We start from the raw sequence: 13,478 nt of genomic DNA, 5'->3' as shown, positions 1-13,478 counted from the left end.
ATGAAATGTAATGAATATGTACAAATATACACTATTCACAACATTTACAAATATCTGCAATCAACAGAAAAGCACAACCAAGCCCCCTTTGCTCCCCCAAGGGGCCTATCCCAAGGGGCAGCCAGAAAAAATCCCCCTAGACCCTCTGGCAGAAGGCAGAGAGTCAAGAAGCAGAGAGGCTGTTAGACTTAGCTTGTCATGGTCAGTGAGTTATCTTCAGCCAGAAAAAAAGAAGCAGGCAGACAGAAGCCGAGCAAGCTGAGACTCAGACTGCCCAACTCCCCAGCCTTGTCTTGAGTAGAGATTCTTAAATATTTCTACCTCTCTAATGGAAGTGTTTAGAATAATTATTTTGCTTTCTTACACCCAATAGTGATTTATTTACATTCTTCTACTTTCTCTGCTTGAACTTTTTGAAGAAAAATTAAAAAGAGAGTCTTAAAACCATCGCAAGTTGCCAAAATGGTTAGCACTAAAAAGAGATCCTCTAGCCTCAACTCTTTTTTAGATAAGCACATTTGCACTACTTGGCTTCTTGCTACAGGGTTCTGTCTCTTGGGAAAGTTTTCTCATCTGTTTGTGCTCCCTGCTTAGTAGTCAAAGAATAGTTTACATGCATGGAAAAATGAAATCCTAAGGATGTCCTCTTCTTTGCATATGCTAATCTTTTCAATTATCTATCTGCAAACTTAGGACTTAATGACAGTGTTCAGAATTTTCCTTTTAATGGCTGTGTACATACTTCTTGTCATTCATCTTCATTTATGTTTGCTGTTGTTTTGTAAGTGTGCGATTTGTAATAGGGCTCTCATGATCTGAATTCTTTCGTGGTAGAAATAAAGGAGACCTGATGAACCTTTAAACCTTACTGGATTTCTCAAAGCTATCTAGCATAGCAAACATCATTGCTTGATAGTGGGATGAATACTGTAAGTGGGTTGCTGTCCAGTTGCCCTAGATATACAAACACCAGAGCAGCTATGCCTTATCTTTGCACAAAAACATAAAGTATCCTAGGAAAGCTCCCGTGGTTTTTGCTGGAATTGAAGCTGTAAATTTTGTCTGGAGTGGTTAGGCTCCCTGGGAACATTACATGAGTGCTTCAAAAAGTCCCACAAATCTCACATTCAGAAAAACTGAAGGCAAAAATAAAAGCTATTATTATCTTCAATTCCTGGCAACTTTTGTGTTATATTCTAGGTACTTATTTGAAAACAATTTCAATTATGTACTGATAAACTTGTAATATTGGAACAGCCTTGTCAGATAGCTTTAAAATTGTTTGTCACATGCTTGCTGTGCATTTAGTGTAGTTAGGTGAAGACATACTGAATTCTGCTGCCATTCTGCTGATTTCTGTGCTGTGTTTAAATTCGGTACCACAACTTTAATTTCTCTTGATTTGCAGCGCATAAGGGGGCCATTAGAGGGGTAGTAGTGGATGGATTAAACCAGTTGATAATCACAGCTGGTAGTGAAGCATTAATTAAATTTTGGAAATTCAAAACAAAAGATCTGGTTTACACTGCTGAGCTTTCTTCTTCTCCAAGTGGCATTCTGCTTCACAGAGACAGGTAAGAAACTGAAGCTATTTCATGTGCATTTTGTTTTCTGTAAGTACGTGTCTATGGTGGCAACCAAATATTCTAATGAAGTCTAAATTTTTGATGCTTTGAAATACAACTGACTACTAGTTGCCTCTCCCCACCCCCCACCCCCCAAAACAAAAACCAAACTATAAAACATTTTATTGGATTGATGGAGTGTAATGCTGTTTATCTGAAATTTTCTCAGGGTAAAAGATTTTTGGAGCAATGTTAGATTCTTGTTTTTATTTTGTCTCTTGAATATTCACTGTCGTATGTGCTCACGGTTCTTGGCAGTGGTATTCTGGGAGTTGCCTTTGATGACTTCAGTATTAGTGCATTTGATATCGAAACCAGGAAGATTGTCAGAACATTCTCAGGACACCATGGACAAATTAATGACATGGTAATTTTTAATTCATTTACTGTAGCAAGTAACATAACACAAATACGTAATTCATTTTAAAGATAGTGGATTTCTCTATGTATATTAAGTCACTAAGTATTATGTTCATCTGTGAATAGTGAAATTGTATTTTAGCACTACAGCAGTTTTGGCCATGTTTTCAAATTAAAATGTTACTATTTGATGGCCTTGTATTTTTAGTCTGCTGTGGGATTTTACTATAATTTACAGTTTTGGACGTAACAAAATTAGGCATTAGGAATAAGGAAAACCACACTGAGGAGCAAAATTGTGCAGCAGTCTAAACTGTATATAGAACAGATAAGATAGGTATGTAACAGGTGTAAACAGAGCTGAGTATACAATGCTCTGGGAATTCCTTGGTTTAAGTCTTGTGTAATAGTGATATGTAGTGTTTGTTGAAGTAGTTTTTAGCTTCTGGTTTAATTCTAAGTGCTAATAAGTAAGTATTTGATTTCTTCAGTTTTATGCTCAGTGGTTTTCATCATTAACATAAAAGCAAGGACCAAAGTAATTTTACTAACAACTGGAGGAATTCTGTGTGTTTTATTTAAACGTATGGTGAAATAGCTTCCACTTTTGTCCTTACCTTGTTTTCAGTTAATTGGTGTCAGTTTGGTTTTATTGCTAGGCATTTCATCTTGGTGTTACGGAGCAGTCTAATCTTGAGCCATAAATCAAGACCTGCCATTCATTTTACTATTTACAATTATTTTTAGACTTTCAGTCCTGATGGTCGTTGGCTAATAACTTCATCAATGGACTGTACCATTAAGACTTGGGACCTTCCCTCTGGATGGTGAGTCAGTGTGAAAATATGTAGTAGAAATTTATTATAATTGCCTTTCTGGCTATTATATGGCAAAAGGCTTTCTCTGGCTTGATTGTCTGTCACCAGCCTGTATTGTGTAGTATTCAAAGTTGTACATGGCATTACAACTCAGTACACCCAGTATTTTAGTTGTAAGAGATGCTATCATTATGTTCCTTTTTCTGGGTTTACAGAATAGCAATATGCTGAAGATCTAATGATGAAACCTGGAGTTTTCATGTATTGTGAATGAGTGAATTTGTTCTTTGTCTGTAAGCAACACTATAATCTAAATGACAAGAGACTGCTTAAGTTGAATTGCTTTGTGGTATGCTGAAGTATTCAAAGAATCACAGATCCCCTTGCCCTGGGCCAGGACATCTTTCACCAGATCAAGTGAAGACATGGTTTGTTAAACCAGGACAGGAGTGCTCAGTACATAAGAAAACACATGCCCACAAGATTCTACATTTTAAACTGCTTTGTTACATTGGTATTTTTCCTATAATTAGTGAACACAGCAAAGCAGCTAATAAAACTAGCTCAACTATTAACAGCTAGTAGAATGAGCTGCTGTCATCACTTGCCACTCTGCTTGTGTTTTGGTCTGTAAACAAGTACTAAGTATTCAAATTGTCCGTTGGTTCTTTCTGTTTCTCTAAATGAACTACTTGTTAAACTGCTTCTTACAAGTAACAAATTTATACCTTAAAAAGGACGGGATTGAGTGAAAGTCTACTACTCTGTACAAGAGGCTTATTTAAATAATCACATACTACTGAGTATTTTCATGTATTTGGGTTTTTTTCAAATTTCTTCAGTACTGAAAGGAGTGATCAGTATAGTACATCAGGCTGAAGATAATGGTAATGTCAAAACCAGCTCTTGCAGATAATAATATTGTACAGTGTGCAGTTCATTCTTTCCTCTAGGAACATCAGGTTCTAGTGTTAACCAGGTGTGTATGAAGAAACTTGAGAGAGGGAATTGATCATTAATGGCATGCTGTTGAAAGGTGAGGTCAGAGCAGCATAGAGCTGATTTGAAGTACATAATTTATGACCACTAAAAATGTTAGTGATAAGCATAAAGACTTGAATGTGGAGAGATGTTTCATCCTTTTTCCATAGAACTTGAAGGTCTCAGGAGGTAGTGTGAATGTACCAACTTCAGTTGATTTTAGAAAATTTTGTAGAGATGAGTGGTTTGTTGCACAGTGCTATTAATTTGTTAAGTTTTTTACGTTATATTGGAATAGTTCTATGCTAGTTTATATACATACTTCTAGTGTCCTCTTTGCATTCAGTCATATTTGTGCTGTAATTCACGTATGCATGGATAATTAAGTTAATTCTGAGGAGAATTTCTCTGTTGTGTTTTCTCTCCGTAGCCTCATAGACTGTTTTTTAGTAGACTCTGCAGCTGTAAGCCTTACTATGTCTCCTACAGGAGATTTTCTAGCTTCAACACATGTAGATGATCTTGGCATTTATTTGTGGTGAGTATGTAATATATAATTATCTGCAGGGTTTTGTCTTCTCTGGTTTGTAGACAGGTAGCTGTGTTGTTGTGGTTTGTAAATGTTGAAATCTCTTGCAATTAAGATACTTGCTCTGATAATTAAATGACCTCATGTTTCAAAATGTTTCTTTCTTACTTGCTCTAAAGAATTCCTGATACACCTTACCTAATTTTTTTCTTTGATTCTGCTGTGTTTTGTTTCTACCCTTTTTGAAATGTCAGTGCTCATCTGGTGCTTTTTGTCTTATCCCAGTAAACAGTGTTAGCTGCAACTTCTGATATTTTCTGTTTATAGATTAGCACAGATGTAAAATGTATTCAACTTCCATGTCCTACTGATATGGCTTTAAAGCAAATAAATAGTTATTTTCAGTACTGAAGTAACAAATATTTCAAGTGATTTGTTGGGGGTTTTTTTGTGTTTTGATAGATCTTTTGTGTTATGTTTGTTGCTTGTAGTTTTCCCTGAGGAGTGTTGCATTGTTAGACCTTTCTGTGCTTAAGTAGAAGTGTTTTATTGTGAATCATGACAAATGTTTTTACTACCACTAGTTTATATTGATGAAAATCATAATTTTCCATAGTGACTTGCATACATGTTCCAAACCTCAAGAAAATGTGCTAAGAGTACTACTCTGAAATTCTGTGAATGTAGGATGAATAATTTTTTTTTTTTGCATAATATTTTTTGTACATATTAGGTGCAAAGCAGGTTTTTTAGATAGGCAATTTTGCAATTTCAGGTAAACAGAATTACTCAAAATTATTGAAATAATCCTATTAATGATGCCATATATATTAAACGTTCATGGCAGTAAATGCTTAGCATAACTTTTATGTTTCGCACTTTGCAATGATGTATATCATTGCATTGAATGGCAGATGAGGTAGATCTTAAACAGAACCTGGTGAATTGCAGTAGTAGTAGGCTGCAGCAAATGTTATCTAAAATACTGGTTCTGTTCACTTGAAATTTGTTTTTTAAATGCCTGTGTTATTTTTTAGGTCAAACCGTTCTTTGTATTCACTTGTCTCTTTGCGGCCCCTTCCATCAGATTATGAACCTTCTATGGTGACACGCCCTAGCACCTGCCCTGTGCAAGGTAATCTTTGGATGAAAGGGTATTTGATTTTCTGTTTGCTATTGTATTTCTAACAGAAAACAGTTTGCTTCCTCAGTTAAAATCTTACTGTGTCTTAACAATATTTCTCTGAACTGTTCCTATTGCTTCTACCATTTTTAGCATACTTAGTCATATGCTAGTACTATTTACTAAAATCTAGTCATGTTTCTATGATCAGACATAAAGAATTACATTTTAGTGATCTCCACATCTTCAGCTGTTTTAGGTAATGAAAACATCTGTACTATTTGCTGGTTTTCTTTAATGTCAGACTTAAGTAAATACCCTCTGTTTTCACAGAATACATTTGGTTGGAAGAGACCTTTAAAGGTTATCTGGTCCAACCCCCCTGCAGTATCAGGGACATCCTCAACTAGATCAGGTTGCTCAGACCACCATCAAGCCTGACCTTTAATGTCTGCAGGGATGGAGCCTCCATCGCCTTCCTGGGCAACCTATTCCAGTGTCTCGCCATCCTCATAGCACTGAATTCATTCCTAAAGTCCAATCTAAGTCTATCCTGTTCTCCTTTAAAACCTTTTCCTATCAGCCTTTTATGACATGCCTTTGCAAACAGTCCCTCCCAAGTTTTTTCATAGGCCCAGCCCCCTTTAGGTAGTGGAAGGCTGAACAGCCTTGCTTAATATGTATGAGGTCAGTTTGAAATTAGCATTGATGGGAAGGGGACTGTTTTCTTCATGCCACTTCCCTCCAAGTTTTTTCTGTGCCTGTGTATCATGGTAACTTCACTGCTGTATATCATCCTGTTGACAAGAGATCTGGGTTTGGCTGGCCTGCCATGTACCTGTGCTAGATTCCCAGTGAAAGAAAAGCCCAAATTGCATTTTTGATACATTTAATAGAAATGGTTGTGTTTCTTCTTCAGGTGGAGATCCAATAGTAAGCACTGCTAAACTTGGGAAGACCAAATCCCCATCTAGGGTCTTCAGAAGCACAACCGTTTTCTATAGACTGTAAAAGAGAGGGATATAGTTGGTGATAACTGCTTCATTAAACATGTATTTATTTTAGATACTGAAATTAATGAGTCAGGATTTCATTCCAGAACTTGGTGTTTTATCCAGAATCAGTTTATAGGACTGAAAATGATTTAATTCACTTTCTGTCTTCATCAAATCTTCCTGTTTAGACACTCGGAGCTTTTAATGGTATACATTCCTTTGTTGTTTTAGCCTTTTATGTGACATTCATGGTTTTAACCATGTTATATTTTGCAAAAAAGAAAGGAAAATAGACTTTTTTTGGTCAAGACCACATAGGAAGTCTAGAGGAAACCTAATGACAGGCTGCCTATCTTTTGTTGTGTGATCTTGTGCTTTAATGTTAAGATTTTCTTCATTTTTATGTGCAATTTCACTCATCCCTATGAATGGGTGGTGAATTGTTCCTATTTAAATGCAAAGATTTTACCAATTTGTAACTCAGAACTAAAATTGCTCTATATATATTTTAAAACAACAAAATTTTAAAGTAATCCATTTTTCTTCCTTTACGACTCCTATAAATTACTTTTATAAAATTTCACCGAAAGAATATGGATAAACCTTGTTAGTTCTTAAAATATTACCTAATTCTATGTTGTTCACAAATTTTATAGGGTTAATAAATATTGTTTCTGTAGTTTTTTATCTATACATTATGCTTGTACCATATATATAGCTGTTATGCATGTGGGTCATTTTAAATATTGTGAATGAAATAGTTTATTGTTTTGCTTTTCTTTAAAAAATGTGATGTATGCTCATAAAAGATATATTCTTGATAGACATGGATGTGGTAGATGAAGAAACTTGTGGTGAAATGATAGAGTATGTCTCATCTGAGCAACTGGAAAAGCAGTTGGTGACCCTTTCCTTATTACCAGAATCAAGGTGGAAAAGTCTCCTCAGTCTTGATGTTATCAAGGTAATGAGATTAGGCATACCACTGCTTACCTACTGTAGTATTTGAATTGTATTTTTAAGAAGGTGGCTCTTTCTCCTGTAATGTGAGACATACAGTTGTCTTTAACCATTCTATTGGATGTTCAAGAGATCTTGAAAAGGAGGAAATGTTTCATAACTTTTGCTATTGCTATTTCTGCAACATACAAAATAGCTGTCTGAAGGCAGATATTTCCATGTTAGTGCAGCTAGTAAGAGCCTGTGATGCTGTTCTAGGTTAAGCCTCAAAAATCTGTCAGGCATTTCCATAACTGGAAGAGGAAGGGATGCATGAAAAAACAGTATACAGCCAGCATATATCATATTGCCTTTGTTCTATGAGCTGCATTTACCTAATCACAAAATTTGATCGAACTTTTCAGATATTTTTCAAGGTTTGTGCTGTAACAGAGTATGTTACTTTTCCTTCTACCTGAGATTTGGGAGAGGGGCTGTTTTTTCTTTTAAATAGTAGCTTTGTATTTAGTGGTGGAACATTTTACTCGTTTAGCTTCTTTTCACTTACTGCTGAAGTTTTTCATAGTATTTTATAAAATAAGACTATTGACAAAAAAAATCCTATGTATCCTTCCTATGATGATGATTTTAATTCAAATATCTAATTAACAGAAAAAAAATAAACCAAGAGAACCACCAAAAGTTCCCAAGTCAGCCCCTTTCTTCATTCCAACAGTTCCTGGTCTTATACCTCGATACGTTGCTCCAGAGGAAGAAAAAGAAACACAGGTAAAACCAACAATTAGTATAATGGTGTTTATCTAATGCTGAGTGAAATCTTGCTAAAGGCTTTAAAGTAACAGTTTTAAGACATTTAGATTAATGTTTCTTTTTCATTAAGTCTTCTATCATTACAAAAAAAATAATTGAAATATAAAAATACGTTGACATATTCTTGTACACTCTTATATTTTCATGGTCTAGTCAAAGGTAGTAAAACTTGGAGTACTGGTGCAGAAATCTGATTTCTACAATCTTCTTGAAGATGCCCTGAGCACTAATGAATGTAAGTTAATAAAATATTTCACTAAAAATGTAATTATTGATAATATTTTGATAAATGTTTGATTTCTAATGCCTTACAGAACATGTGATACAAAACATAGGCATAATAGAGTATCAAAGGCAAATTTGATAGATTTAATTTTAAATATAAACTAATATGTAAGTAACCAATCTAGATGAAACATGCATTGGTACTCCAACTTGCCTGCAGCATAAAGCCTACTTTGGACTAAAACCCATGTAGAGAAAGAAAGCAAGGTTCCTAAGGTAACGGAATCAGAGTATATCTCGTTGGGTCAGCCATGTCCTTAAGCTCCGTGTGCACACACCATTTAAAACATCTCCAGGGATGCTGTCTCTACCAATCTATTCTGCCCTGGGCAAACCATTCCAATGCTTGGCAACACTTCCAGTGAAGAAGTTTCCTAATACCCAGCCTAAATCTTCCCCAGTGCAGCTTGTATCCATTTTCTCTAGTCCTGTCGCTTGCCACCAAGGAGAAGAGACTGGCAACCTCCTTGTATCAGCCCTTCAGGCAGTTATAGAGAGCGATAAGGTCTTTCCTCAGGCTCCTCTTCTCCGGACTGAACGACCCCAGCCCCCTCAGACACTCATCATAGGCCACCAGTCTCATTACCCTTCTCTGAACATGCTCTAGCACCTCAATATCCTTCTATAGTGAAGGACCCAGAACTGAACATAGTTCAGTGTGGCCTCACCAGTGCTGAGTACAGCGGGATGATCACTTCCCTTTTCCTGCTGGACACAGTGTTTCTGATACAAGCTAGGATGCCATTGGCCTGCTTTGGCTGTTCAGGCACACTGCTAACTCATATTCTAGTCAACTATCAACCAATAACCACCGTGCCCCTCTCCCAAGTTATAGCTTTGCAACATACCCCCAATTCTGTAGTTTACCACGGGGTTGTGGCCCAAGTGCAGGACCTGGCACTTGGCCTTGTTGAACATCATACAATTAACCTTGGCCCTGTCCAGATCCTCCTGTAAAGCTTCCTTACCTTCTAGCGGACCAACACAGTCACCCAGCATGGTGTCATCTGCAAACTTACTGAGGGGCACTCAATCTCCTCATCCAGGTCATTAATAAAGGTATTAAAGGGGACAGGCCTCAATACTGAACCTTGGGGAACACCACTCGTTACCAGATGCCAGCCAGATTTAAGTCCATTCACCACCACTCTTTGGCCCCAGCCTTCCAGCCATTCAGTGCTGTACGAAGGAGGAAGTGCAGTCCATGATGCTTTGCAGTAGTGGTCCCCAGGGCCTCTCCTGAGGCTGCCTCCCTGTAAGGCAGGTGTGTTCCAGGGTCTGTGCTGTAATCCTAGTCCAGGGGCCTTGTTGATCCTGACTCAGGATATGTAACATGGCTCTGTGCTTGCTAGTTTATAAATAACTCTTCTAAAGGTGAATAGGCCATGCAGATAAATACTGTATTAGAAGCCATCTTGGCTTGCCATTGGAATGGAGGCAGAGTTTCATACCTCCGATTAGGACCGTGGAACATAGATTGATCTGGGCACCTTTTCCATATTGTATGTGTACCAGCTTTGTATTATGTCCCATGATTTGTTTTTTAATGTCACAGCACAAAAATGAGTCAATGCATCTGTTTATATCACACTGAAAACTAGGTAATGATTTTCATAGAAATGAAGTGCAGATGATAACAGATTGATACCACATAAGGAATAATAGCCAGTGCCTGATACCATTAATTACCAGGATATAGGATTATGGGAAACCTCTTAGCAAAAGAAATAGTAATTAGAAGACATTTTTTAAAAAGTTTTTACCAACAGCTGTGTTTGCAACCATATTTTTATTTCTGCATTTTAAAGGCAAGCGTATGAAATTCTCAAAGATCAAAGATCAGTATTGTAGAAATTCTGATGTGTAACATTTATGAAGAGGGAAAAAGAGTTTGTAAATTGCATGTATTTGTATGAGGGAAAAGATTTTCCCCAGGTCCCAGTAAAACAGGAGTTCACTTAACAAAAGTAATAATTGCCTTGGCTGTACCAGCTGATCCTTCAGTTTAGCTTAATGTCAATAACAATAAACACTAAAGATTCCTAGAAAAGGCAGTAGTAACCAATCTCTTCTAGAATATATTTGCTTGGAGTCTGAAGTTTATATATATTATATTCTTTATGCCAAGTGATGTAAAATTACTATGCATATGGCTAATGTGAAATTTTATTCAGCTTAAAAGACATAAAATGGGGGGAAAAGTGATACATGTACAAAGAAGTTACTTGTATTTTTTCAAGATGAACTTACAAATAAGATGCAACTGTTTTGTTACAGTGGTGCTTCTCTGTAGTACATGATAGGACAGCAAACTGAAGACATGAATGGTATTTTGTGGAAAACAGAAAAGTGAGGAAACAGTAGAAACTGGAAACATAGCTTAATAATTTTGGAATAAATCTGTCCACATAAAGGATTTTTGAGATTCTTTTCTGCAGATGTTGCTGATGATGTCTCTTTCAATGCTTTAACACAGATACAGCTCCACTTAATTTACTGAAAAGTTTGGGACCATCTAATATAGAGATAGAACTAAGGGGCTTGGCCCCTGAATCTGGTGGCTCAGTGGAGGTGATGCTAAGCTTTTTGAGAATGATTGGGATGATGCTGAGCAAGAAGTACAACTTTGAACTTGCACAAGCATATCTTGCACTATTTCTAAAGGTAACAATTTTCTTACAAATTTTTATTTTAATTTTTATGTTAAAATGATAGTTGACCACTAAAAGGATGTAATTTGTCTTTGGTGATTGTTGTTAGGGATAATTTTTAAATGACTAACTGAATGTATTGGGTAGCTTGACAGCTCATCTGGTCAGAGTCAAGAAAAACTTCCCAAAACCCAGATACTGTGAAGAGGACTGTGCCAGACAGATTTTATTCCAGTATTCATCACTTAGAACAGATTTTTTTTTTTTTGTAACTTCTTAATAGTTGTATCTTAAGTAAGAAAAGAATTCTATGCATAATGTTTGGGGGGAGTAAAATAGGCATTTTCTTGGACTTACTACTAGACACTGTAAGCCTGAATTTTAATTTCCATGTCAATGGACTTTCTTCTATTACCTGTTAAGCATCACAGAGGTAATGGAATTATTCCCAGGTGTGTGGAGAATAGAAAGTTACTATAATAAAATATAGTTGCAGTTGTTGTTAGAATGAAAGTAGTTCTGCAGAAGATTTAAACTCTTGTACAAATGCTTATCTTGTCAATATACTCTGATTTATGAAACTGGGGGAAATCAAGTTAATTACAGTTTACAAGGAAAAGGTTGTTCTAATCGTTCAGACACTGTAAAGCTGTCAGTTGACTCTTTCTTAAGAGTAATATTGCAGATGCTGGTTTTATAGATAGAATGTAATGGTGAACAAATATGACTTACTCTTTTAATTTTGTTGGGATTAAGACAGAAGTTGTAGGGCAGCTTCCACAAGAACAAGTAGTGCAGACGTATAGATCTGTAGAGTGAATCAAAACACCTAGAGCTGAGGTCTTGATATTCATTCACCAGTCTATTATTAGACTGATCCATGGACTGGATATGATTAATAGTTGCAATATCACATGTTAGAATTTATCTTTCTGTTTATTTTCATAGAAAAGAAGCTTAGGTCTTGCAGGCTAAATTAGGGACAACTGGGTAATTTGCCTCAGAAATACACTTCTGATCTGAACCACAGTATAGTAATATAAACTTACCATGTGACATATAAATTCCTATTACAGGTTCCAAGTAAAACAGCTCTGAGTTTAGCAAAACTAAATTTAAGTAGTAGCCAGGAAAATCTCTGTTTCATCCATTAAGAGGTAATAATGTATTGCCTCTCAGCAAGACTTAAAGGTTTCTTTTCTTTATGCTTTAGCAAGGTTACTGATTATTACATAGTGATGTCACCTCTCTGTATCTGCATAGGGTGTGCTGGCATCTTTATACAAAACTGATACTTAAAATAATAATCGTGATTGACCTCAGAGCATCTGTTTAGCATTTCTACCCTGAAGAGGAATTTGTGATGCAGTTTGGAAAGAGAAAGTTGCCCTCTAGAGAACTGTGTGATTAGGATGGGTTCAGCAGCATCAAAAAAAAGGTCTAGTAGAGCAATAATATATTTAAGATGTTTTGCTGCCTTGTCTCCTCTAATATATATGTGGGAGTAAAGTGGCATGTAAAAGACTGAGAGAGGCAGCATTAAATGGACGGAAATACGTGAGGAAAAGAGTGCTTCCCTTACCTGGGACATTGCTGAAAGCAAAGTATTGGAATTGAATGAGGAAACTGAACCTTCAAAGGTTGTTACTATCTGTATTTGTTTCTCTAACTGCTTGTTTTTATTTTCAGTTGCATCTTAAGTTTCTTTCATCAGAGCCAAACCTATCAGAAGAGGTTTCCAGACTGTCAGTGCAACTTGAGGAAACTTGGATTAATTTACAGGTTCTTTTCAATCAGAGTCTGTGTGTGTTAACATACATGAAAAGTGCTTTGCTGTAAAATACTCAAGGGTTTTACCTGTATAAAATTCCCCTTGGAATAACAGTACAATTTATTACCAAAAATACTAGATTACAAGAATTATACGGGGACTTGTGATGCTGTATTCTGTGCATTTGCATATAGCAAAATTTTAGAACATACATAACTGAGGATTTTTATACAGTTCAGTCAGAGCCAAAATTAGTATGTGCAGCTTGTGCTGTCAGCAAACAAACAGTTTAACTGCTGTAGGTAATGTGGCTATTTACCTTATGAATTCATAAGAATGAAGAAGTAACCTGCAAAATAAAACAAAAAATAGGAATGTAATTTCTGTGCAGAAACCCAAAATCTGTATTATGCTTAATAAACAATTATTGTTGAGTCAATTGTTTTTCTGGACTTCTTGATATAATCGAGAGGAAAAAACACATACTTTTTGCTAGCCAGACCATTCTTCTAAAAGCAGAACCAGCAAGTAAATTTTGCAAACAACTTATATATGATACTGTTGACATAA

At 36.1% G+C, this 13,478-nt stretch overlaps 1 protein-coding gene across 1 annotated transcript in view; it reads left to right on the top strand.

Annotated features, from left to right (window-relative positions):
• Positions 1–13,256, top strand: part of WDR36 (WD repeat domain 36) — a 33,150-nt gene extending 19,894 nt beyond the window's left edge. The window contains exons 14-23 of the mRNA XM_054397476.1: positions 1,409–1,574; positions 1,884–1,992; positions 2,733–2,812; positions 4,215–4,322; positions 5,351–5,448; positions 7,256–7,395; positions 8,043–8,159; positions 8,355–8,436; positions 10,963–11,150; positions 12,827–13,256. Of these exons, the coding sequence (XP_054253451.1) occupies positions 1,409–1,574; positions 1,884–1,992; positions 2,733–2,812; positions 4,215–4,322; positions 5,351–5,448; positions 7,256–7,395; positions 8,043–8,159; positions 8,355–8,436; positions 10,963–11,150; positions 12,827–12,976 (1,238 nt within the window). The 3' untranslated portion in view covers positions 12,977–13,256. The remainder of the gene's footprint in view (positions 1–1,408; positions 1,575–1,883; positions 1,993–2,732; positions 2,813–4,214; positions 4,323–5,350; positions 5,449–7,255; positions 7,396–8,042; positions 8,160–8,354; positions 8,437–10,962; positions 11,151–12,826) is intronic.
• The last annotated feature ends 222 nt before the right edge of the window (positions 13,257–13,478 follow it).

Source organism: Indicator indicator, chromosome Z (assembly GCF_027791375.1).
Source record: "Indicator indicator isolate 239-I01 chromosome Z, UM_Iind_1.1, whole genome shotgun sequence".
NCBI lineage: Eukaryota > Metazoa > Chordata > Aves > Piciformes > Indicatoridae > Indicator > Indicator indicator.
This window is presented reverse-complemented; position numbering and strand designations above follow the sequence as displayed.